General features: G+C 51.0%; 2 protein-coding genes across 2 annotated transcripts; both read right to left on the reverse strand.

Moving 5' to 3' along the window:
- Positions 1–4580: 4580 nt before the first annotated feature.
- LOC123769578 (anti-sigma-I factor RsgI2-like) lies at positions 4581–6475 on the reverse strand. Its single transcript, XM_045760822.1, has 2 exons — positions 6412–6475; positions 4581–5533 (listed from the first exon to the last, which is right to left on the reverse strand). Exons 1-2 carry the CDS (start codon positions 6473–6475, stop codon positions 4581–4583), a joined length of 1017 nt encoding a protein of 338 aa, XP_045616778.1.
- Positions 6476–8956: 2481 nt separating this feature from the next.
- Positions 8957–9964, reverse strand: LOC138362084 (uncharacterized). The gene has a single exon (XM_069320978.1). It carries the CDS (start codon positions 9962–9964, stop codon positions 8957–8959), a length of 1008 nt encoding a protein of 335 aa, XP_069177079.1.
- Between the last annotated feature and the right edge of the window lie 283 nt (positions 9965–10247).

The raw sequence follows: 10247 nt of genomic DNA on the forward strand, positions 1-10247 counted from the left end.
ACAACAGCTCTATTCTTGTTCAAAATTTTCAAAAGCTGAGCCACAGAGTCAGGAAAATCAGTAGGACTGAGGTGTTGCGCTTGCACCTCTGGCTGAGATCCCTGTTCTCCTGGTGTGAGTGTACAAACAGTATGATCCATGGAGACATCATCCACAACTCGCACCGGTAACGAGTAATGGGCAAAATCTACAACATGGGTACCAGACTGGAGATGGATATCGGCATTACTTGTGTTCGCGATAAAAAGTGAGACAGTACCATCCTGCACTGTGTGCCAGGAGGGTTCAACAAATGTACCATTCACTTTACATGTTTCACTTTCCGCAATCACATCCGACAACTCAGGCACTCCCTGAACCTTAACTCTTATTCTGGTGAGAGAATGAGGGTGTAGCACAGTGTCAGTAGCCGTGGAACCACTGACTTCAGAGATGGAAGCTGCCAGGCGAGCGAGACAACGAGAATCCGTTAGGGCGTCCCCTTCCAGAAAGTCCCGATACTCATTCTCCTTAACAACTGTACAACTACTATGCTTCAATTGAGTGCCTGTTTTCTCGGGTATGCTACCACGACAATGATCTGACAAACCTACGCTAGCAAGGCGGGTGTCAACAAAATTAACATAATCTGATTGAAGGTTGAACTCGTGGCCCTGTCGATACATGCTACACAAGGGTATGACGTGGTCTTTGATACTTATGTTCCAACGATGGGGAAACAATGCAATATTTTCATCAATCATGGTGTACAGACCTAAGAGAATGTCTCCAGGAAAATGAATAATGTCAACAACTAAACATGTTATAGACAATGTGACATCATTGAACTTGAGTGGGAGGTCAATTTCACCCTGAACTTTTACTTTATTTCCTGAAATACCACTTAGAAAAGGTATGTGTGACTGTTTTAAAATAGTAGGGTGCTTACTTTCAATGTCTCTAAGAGCTGAGGGCTTGACAATATTAATTTTTGCACCTGAGTCAAGAAAAACTTTTAAAACTCTACCATGTACAATGGCTGATACAAGGGGACCATCACTTGAGACTGGACAAGTTACTATTTTTGACTTATGTTGTCTGGGATATCTGCGTCTTGTTTGTGTCAAATTTACTGTGGATCCGTCAACATCTACAACTGGTCTAGAGTCAGTGTCCTCCTCTGTCAAGTGTCCAAATCTATTTTGGGTAGCTACTGAATACACAGGGAGGGCACTAGGATTGGCTAGCTTGAATTGGTTAGCGGATGGCCTTGGGGGTTTCCCGACGACATGGAGTGAACATTCTGAGCTCCAGCATTCTGTGACTGAGCATTATAATTTGAAGTTGCATTATAGCTGGGCTGGGAGTTGTAATTACGAGAGTTCTGATAATGTCTTGGACGCTGTGAGCCTCGCCAAGACTGACCATGGGAGTTACGAGGTGGAGATGTCCTTTGCCTAGCTCTACAATCCGCAGTGTGGTGACCAACTTGTTTATGGTACGTGCAATATGGAAGCCTAGAATGATTAGATTGATGAGGGGGCCGAGAGAATTGTCTAGGAGGTGATGATCTAGGGGCGGACCAACAGTCCCTTGCAAGGTGGTTACTCTTACCACAATGCCAACATGAGGGAGTGGATGGTTGTGGACTATGGCGTTTCGGCATTTTATGAGGCGGCGAATTTGACTGGGGGCTACGAGCATGGGTACGCTTCTGCGACCAAGAGTTTTGAGAATTTGTGGGAGGATGCTGAGAGCTTGTGACTACATTTACAGCATCAGAGGGTGGCAACAGTTGAGCACTTCGGGGAGCTAGTTTATCTGCGGCATTGTTAATAGCCTCAAACACTTCACCAATTTCATGTTTAACACCAAAATTTTGTTGCTCAACGATTGGTTTTGTATGCTCGGGGGCAAAATGCATTAAAGTACCAAATGCTATCATTTTGGCCATAGCCTCAGGGGACAGATTATTGTCTTTATCTAACCAAGTTGAATTATTCATAGCAGAAACTAAGGCATACAGATACTGATCGAGACGGCTAGTAAACGCATTAAACGATTCACCAGGCTGCATGGTGGCATTGGCAATTTTCTTGACTAACCTATATGGGTCAAGGTCTCCTTTATTAACAAAGCGACGGCGAAAGAAATCCTTAAATTCAGGCCAAGACTGGAGGCTAACAATGGCTTTCTCATCAACAACAAAACGTGCATCACCTTTGGTTGTGTCCACGGCTGACCGTGCAATTGCTAAGTATTCGGCATCAGTAGGCTTAGAAAAACGTGCAACTGTTTTTGCTTCAACCTTACTAAACCATGATTCTAATAAACGCGATTCCCCAGCAAAAAGAGGAATAGCCATTTCCTGAGCTGATCTCTGGCCATTGGGACGAGCAACTGTTCCCATTGATTCTGAAGGGGTTTCAACAGTGGTAGGCATTGTCACAGCCGTGGAAGTAATATTTGAACGCAGATTATAATTAAGTGCACCTGGCATCAGAAATAGTATACACAAAATAAACACAAAAAAATATCAACTTGGCTAAAGTAAAAATGGCAGAAATAAAATTATTAAATTGGGCTAGGCAAGAAAATAATTAAGAACAAGCAAATTGTAAACTAAATTTAGCAATCTTTCATTAAAAAAATGACTGGAATTAGATGTATGTAAATTAATTAAACCAGACTAAGCACAGCAATTGAGAATAAAAACTGGGAAATGCAATTGCAAAATTTCATTAAAAAGATTCAACACAACAAGTGGCAATGCAAGAAATATGGATGTAGCACATAAACTGGACACAGGAATGTATATAACTCCTATGGTAAAAGTTTAAATTAAAATGCTTAAAGGATAAATTTCAAGTTAGGTCTGGAGAAATATAAAAAAAATTTCTATGTTCTATTGTCTATGGAAATCTCAAAAACAAATTTCTTTTATGCAAAAATAAACTGCTAGAACAATTATTTCTTACTTCTCTCACCTTTGAATTCAGTAATGGCACTAGTAACAATTAATGAATAATGGAATCATATGCAGGGAATATTGAAATGTCTCAGAGAAACTGTGGGCCTCTGGAGTACTAAACCGGCTCCAATATTTAACAAGTCACTGAATGGTTAATTCACAGGATATTATGGGAATTATTACATAAGTCACTTTTTAACACTTGGCACGCTGTTCTCAACTAGCAATTACTTATCTCAGGGTTGTAATTTATGAGGATCACCAGTAGCCAAAGAAGGAGAAGCGTCGTGAAGATCGGAAGAGGCCCATGTGAGGCGTGTTTACAAACTGGATGCGACGGCAGCGCTCCTGGCGGCGGTGGCGCGAGACTCAGGGACCCCACACTGTTCAGGCTAGAGGCACGAAGATAAATTCTGACGACGACAATATTGCGACGATGGAATAACCAGTTGATACTTGCGACGATGGCTGACGACGATTGCAGTAGCTTGCACCCTCACGAAGCTTGATACTGTCAGCTTGGGTGGCGGTGGTGGTGGTGGGTGCACTAGGTGGTTCCCACGTGGTGGCGCGAGATTCAAAAATGGCTGGCGCGGAAGCTTCCTTCCTCCTCACTGATGAGTGAGCGTTCTCACAGGAAAATATTGACCCTTACTTCTGAAACGTTGGCCTGGAGTAGTGGTTGATGGCAGGACCCCGGTCTGGCACAATATTTGATGCGTGGGTGGCAGGATGGCGGCTTATGGCGGTGGCGGTGGCGGCGGTTTTGGCTGGAACACGAGGCGATGCTGGGTACTGGAACTTTTGCTTCCAGAAAAAAATTTCTGGATCCCACTGCTGCTACCAGTATTCGTTTGCCTTGTTCGGGTTGAATGTAGACACAGTAGTCGCTTCTGTATATATTTATTGAGTGAGGCAAACAGGTGTATAACTGGCCAGCCGAGGTCCACCTACTCTGGGTCTGTGAGGATAACTGAGGCTGCTGGGAGCATCGCTGATGCTCCTCTGTCTGGCATGACGTCAGAGGCCTACTTGCCTGTGATTGGTTACATTTCAACTGACAGAATTTTGAGTATAACAGACACCGTCCCGTTCACTGTCCGGACACCGTCCCGTTCACTGTCCAGACACCGTCCCGTTCACTGTCCAGACACCGTCCCGTTCACTGTCCGGACACCGTCCCGTTCACTGTCCAGACACCGTCCCGTTCACTGTCCAGACACCGTCCCGTTCACTGTCCAGACACCGTCCCGTTCACTGTGTCTACCGTCCCGTTGAGGGTCGACCTCCTAACCTCACACAACCCACATAACCCACCCAAGCAACCCACATAACCTATTGAACCCATACATAAAAAATGTAGATAGTTGTGAGCCGGTGGTGTTGACATCAGCTGGCGTGTGAACCTTTGGTCACCGTAACGTAGAAACTGCGGCCTGCTACAGGAGAGGCCGGGATACATGGACAGCGAGGCCTAAGGCCTAGCCTAAGAACTGACTTTCTCCAGAATGCTACCTACAACAGTTGCCTGACTCCCAGGTGCTTGGTGAATAGAGCCATCGGGTGTAAGGGAACTGACCACTACACCACACGACACACGTTTGCAGCAACTGTGCTTGAGGACAGGTGTCTAGAAGTGCAGAGAGGGAGTCATCAGGAAGTGGGCGTGAGTACACTGTTGGTAGACTGGCAGGAGTGTGGGCGTAGACTGGCAGGAGTGTGGGCGTAGACTGGCAGGAGTGTGGGCGTAGACTGGTAGGAGAATGTGGGCGTAGACTGGTAGGAGAGTGTGGGCGTAGACTGGCAGGAGTGTGGGCGTAGACTGGTAGGAGAATGTGGGCGTAGACTGGTAGGAGAGTGTGGGCGTAGACTGGCAGGAGTGTGGGCGTAGACTGGTAGGAGAGTGTGGGCGTAGACTGGCAGGAGAGTGTGGGCGTAGACTGGCAGGAGTGTGGGCGTTGACTGGTAGGAGAATGTGGGCGTAGACTGGCAGGAGTGTGGGCGTAGACTGGTAGGAGAGTGTGGGCGTAGACTGGTAGGAGAGTGTGGGCGTAGACTGGCAGGAGAGTGTGGGCGTAGACTGGCAGGAGTGTGGGCGTTGACTGGTAGGAGAGTGTGGGCGTAGACTGGCAGGAGTGTGGGCGTAGACTGGCAGGAGTGTGGGCGTTGACTGGTAGGAGAGTGTGGGCGTAGACTGGCAGGAGTGTGGGCGTAGACTGGCAGGAGTGTGGGCGTAGACTGGTAGGAGAGTGTGGGCGTAGACTGGTAGGAGTGTGGGCGTAGACTGGTAGGAGAGTGTGGGCGTAGACTGGTAGGAGAGTGTAGGCGTAGACTGGTAGGAGAGTGTAGGCGTAGACTGGCAGGAGTGTGGGCGTAGACTGCAGGAGTGTGGGCGTAGACTGGCAGGAGTGTGGGCGTAGACTGGCAGGAGAGTGTGGGCGTAGATTGGCAGGAGTGTGGGCGTAGACTGGCAGGAGTGTGGGCGTAGACTGGCAGGAGTGTGGGCGTAGACTGGCAGGAGAGTGTGGGCGTAGACTGGCAGGAGAGTGTGGGCGTAGACTGGCAGGAGAGTGTGGGCGTAGACTGGCAGGAGAAAAGCTCAGTACCTCAGGCATTCATCCCTGTGGATGGATGCGCTGAAAACCTGGCCAGTGGCAGGGGCCTCTCCTATGGCTTTATGTTTGAGAAGGGGATTACTAACATCACGCAGGCCCCCCTCAAACCCCAGCAGGGGTTATACGTGCTGAAGCACCACCTCATTCCTAAAATGAACCACCGTCTGATTCTGGGTATGGTGTTTAAGACTCAGCTAGCGAGAATCAACCGGAGGATGAGGCAGGCTATTTGTAGCTGGCTCCGTCTACCGCATGACGCCTGGAATGCGTTCTTCTACACTGACTGGAAGGACGGTGATCTTGGGATGCCCGAATTTGCCTCGTCAATCCGGCTACATAAGAACAAGCGTTTCAGCAGTCTGTTGGAGTCGGCTGACCCAACGGTCCGGGCAGCGGCCCTTCTACCGGCTATCCAAGACAAGATGCGTCGGTGGATCGGCCCGGCCTCGATTGGGGGCGAGCCGGTAACCAACAGAGCTGAGTACTCTCGGACATGGCAGGAGCGGCTCTACCGCACGGCCGATGGTGCAGGATTAAGGTCCTCGTGCGAGGTTCCCTCGTGCTTGAGATGGATCTCGTCCGGCACCTGCCTTTTGAGCGGTGATGAGTTCGCTCACGCAGTCCAGGTGAGAGCTAACGCTTTGGCGAAGCCATCCAGGGCCGCTAGGGGACGCCCAGGTGCCAGTGGCATGTGTGATACATGCAGGAAACCTGGCACCCTTGGGCCAGGTTTGAGAGATATCTCACAAGCATGCCCGAGGACGCATGGAGCACGGGTGGTACGTCATGACGATATCACCCGGTTCGTAGCTGGTCGATTGAGACAGCTCCCTCACCACCTCGTACATTGGTACGAGGTGGTGAGGGAGGTCCGGATACCCGATGGTGGGACCTTCTGCAAGCCGGACATCATTGCTAGCAAAAGTAACGAGGCCATAATTTTAGACACCCAGGTCTCAGTTGACGGCTTTCCACTCTCCCGGCCACACCAGAGCAAGTGTGACCGGTACGGCACCCCTGAGATCCTTCAGTGGGTTAGGGACTATACCAGTGCCAATGCAGTTTCTGCCTCCTCAATCACTTTGAATTGGAGAGGCAGGTTCTGCAGTGAGAGTGCCCATTTTCTTGAGAAGTTGGGCTTGACTAATGAGGACTTGGAGAGCTGTTTCGTCAAAGCCTTAACCTGGACGTACGCGATTTATCGTATGTGGTCCAAGAGCACGGGAAGGGGTTGATAATGATCACCCCTGGACAAGGGCATGGGTGGCCTTACCCTTGTGCCCCTAACAGGGTGAGTGGACTCTGGCTAGGGTGCCGGAGGTCATCTTGGGGTACCACTTCCCCAGTGGCTGTTTTGAAGATGGTGGGTGGCTTGACCGAACCCGTGAGAGGATAAGCTACGGCTGGAAGGACACATGCGTGCATGTTCCTTTTGCCTCTCCAGGGACTTGACTAGTTTAAGCCAGGCATGCCTTCCCCATGACTTTTATTTTCCATGCGCGCATGACATGTAAAGGCTGATCGTCTCATTTTGAGACGCAATTCATTCTCTTTGCTGGCATGCCCCTATTTTATTTTTCCTTATGTTATATTTTAATATATATCTTTTTTTATATCTCCATGTATTTTTTCATTACATCGTAGGCCACATACAAGAATTTTAGTTCGTTTTTAGGTGTAATATGTTTTTAGGGTTACTGCTGCGGGGTCTATACAGCCCTGTGGCTGGGTCGCTGGGCTCCTTAGCCAGATCAACACCCTTGTCCCCCCCCCCACGAAGTGGCAAGGGAAGTTAAAGGGACAAAAATACAGTCCTTGCACCACTGCTTTTCCTTATTCTCATATCAGATATAGGCTCAAATGCAAGGCACAGCTTCGTATCATCCTTTGCAGATGACACAAAAATCAGCATGAAAATTGCCTCGGCTGAAGATATTGAAAAACTACAAGCAGATATTAATAAAGTTTTCGACTGGGCAACAGAAAATAACATGATGTTTAACAGCGATAAATTCCAAGTACTCAGATACGGTAAAAATGAGAACCTTAAACATAATACAGGGTACAAAACGCAATCAAATTTGCCCATAGTAGGAAAGCAACCTGTAAAGGATTTGGGAATAATGATGTCTGACGACCTAAATTTTAGGGAGCATAACCATGCAGATATTGCGGCAGCCAGAAAAATGATAAGATGGATTGCGAGAACTTTCATATTGAGGGATCCCATCACAATGGTTGTACTCTTCAAATCACTTGTGCTGTCCTGTCACTTGTGCTGAGTACTGCTCAGTACTCACTTCCCCCTTCAGAGCAGGAGAGATTGCCGAAATAGAGGGAATACAGAGAACATATACGGGACACATAGACGAGATAAAGCATCTAAATTATTGAGATCGTCTCAAAGCTCTCCAAATGTACTCACTAGAAAGACGACGAGAGAGATACCAAATAATATACACATGGAAAATACTGGAGGGACAGGTCCCTAATCTACACAGTAAAATAACAACATACTGGAGTGAACGATATAGAAAAAAATGCAGAATAGAACTAGTGAAGAGCAGAGGTGCCATAGGCACCATCAGAGAACACTGTATAAACATCAGAGGTCCGCGGTTGTTCAACGTCCTCCCAGCGAGTATAAGAAATATTGCCGGAACAACCGTGGACATCTTCAAGAGGAAACTAGAGTGTTTCCTCCAAGAAGTGCCGGACCAACCGGGCTGTAGTGGGTATGTGGGTCTGCGGGCTGCTCCAAGCAACAGCCTGGTGGACCAAACTCTCACAAGTCAAGCCTGGCCTCGGGCCGGGCTTGGGGAGTAGAAGAACTCCCAGAACCCCATCAACCAGGTAACCAGGAGAGTGTGGGCGTAGACTGGCAGGAGAGTGGACGTGCAGGTGCGGGCGTGCAGGTGCGGGCGTGCAGGTGCGGGCGTGCAGGTGCGGCGTGCAGGTGCGGGCGTGCAGGTGCGGGCGTGCAGGTGCGGGCGTGCAGGTGCGGCGTGCAGGTGCGGGCGTGCAGGTGCGGGCGTGCAGGTGCGGCGTGCAGGTGCGGGCGTGCAGGTGCGGGCGTGCAGGTGCGGGCGTGCAGGTGCGGCGTGCAGGTGCGGGCGTGCAGGGCTAACACGGCCAAGATCATACCCTATAAGGCAGTGCATTTGCACTGGCTACTTTCACCGCGGCCGCCCGTGGTGTACCAGAGTGTACCGGGCCTCCTCTACCCCAGCTGGCCTTGGTGTACCGGGTACCACAGCTGGCCTTGGTGTACCGGGTACCCCACCGTGGTGTATAGTGCTTCTGGTACACCTGGCCGAGGTAGTGTACCGGGGTACAGTACACCTGGCCGAGGCTGTGTATCGGGGTGTAGACATTATCAACCTGCATTTCTCTAGGCGGTTCGGGTCGGGCAAGTGAGCGCTCTACGCGGCCTGGTCGACCCAACGACCAGCTTGGCTCCTGGCGGCCTGGTCGACCCAACGACCAGCTTGGCTCCTGGCGGCCTGGTCGACCCGACGACCAGTCTGGCTCCTGGCGGCCTGGTCGACCCAACGACCAGCTTGGCTCCTGGCGGCCAGGTCGACCCAACGACCAGCTTGGCTCCTGGCGGCCTGGTCGACCCGACGACCAGTCTGGCTCCTGGCGGCCTGGTCGACCCAACGACCAGCTTGGCTCCTGGCGGCCTGGTCGACCCGACGACCAGCCTGGCTCCTGGCGGCCTGGTCGACGACCACCAGCTGCGGCGGTGATCCACGTGGTCAGAAGCCGCCGCCGAGTGGCCACGCCACACGGCTCTGGCCACTACCGGGAAAATCTTACCGGTTATTGTTTTGTCCACAAGGTCGAGTTTATTGGGCATGTGTCCGGTGATACTGGGTCTGGTCTCCTGGGTGTCTCGTGGCACGCTGGGCATGTGTCCGGTGATACTGGGTCTGGTCTCCTGGGTGTCTCGTGGCACGCTGGGCATGTGTCCGGTGATACTGGGCCTGGTCTCCTGGGTGTCTCGTGGCACGCTGGGCATGTGTCCGGTGATACTGGGTCTGGTCTCCTGGGTGTCTCGTGGCACGCTGGGCATGTGTCCGGTGATACTGGGTCTGGTCTCCTGGGTGTCTCGTGGCACGCTGGGCATGTGTCCGGTGATACTGGGCCTGGTCTCCTGGGTGTCTCGTGGCACGCTGGGCATGTGTCCGGTGATACTGGGTCTGGTCTCCTGGGTGTCTCGTGGCACGCTGGGCATGTGTCCGGTGATACTGGGTCTGGTCTCCTGGGTGTCTCGTGGCACGCTGGGCATGTGTCCGGTGATACTGGGTCTGGTCTCCTGGGTGTCTCGTGGCACGCTGGGCATGTGTCCGGTGATACTGGGTCTGGTCTCCTGGGTGTCTCGTGGCACGCTGGGCATGTGTCCGGTGATACTGGGTCTGGTCTCCTGGGTGTCTCGTGGCACGCTGGGCACACCTTTCCCCCTCCAGTGGCGGGCGGAGGCTGTCACAGGTCACTGCTTTCTCTCTGTATTGGTGTGTGTGTGTGTGTGTGTGTGTGTGTGTGTGTGTGTGTGTGTGTGTGTGTGTGTGTGTGTGTGTGTGTGTGTGTGTGTGTGTGTGTGTGTGTGTACTCACCTAGTTGTACTCACCTAGTTGTCTGCAGGATCGAGCATTGACTCTTGGATCCCGCCTTTCGAGCAT

This window comes from Procambarus clarkii, unplaced genomic scaffold (genome assembly GCF_040958095.1).
Source record: "Procambarus clarkii isolate CNS0578487 unplaced genomic scaffold, FALCON_Pclarkii_2.0 HiC_scaffold_1164, whole genome shotgun sequence".
NCBI lineage: Eukaryota > Metazoa > Arthropoda > Malacostraca > Decapoda > Cambaridae > Procambarus > Procambarus clarkii.

Bases quoted from the DNA above. Each gene is read 5' to 3' on its own strand.
- LOC123769578 (XM_045760822.1), bottom strand. From the start codon at position 6,475: ATGTCCGGCTTGCAGAAGGTCCCACCATCGGGTATCCGGACCTCCCTC. The intron at 5,534-6,411 runs GTACGAGGTGGT...TTCTCCTGCCAG, and splicing joins CCTCACCACCTCGTACCAAT to TCTACGCCCACACTCTCCTG.
- LOC138362084 (XM_069320978.1), bottom strand. From the start codon at position 9,964: ATGCCCAGCGTGCCACGAGACACCCAGGAGACCAGACCCAGTATCACC.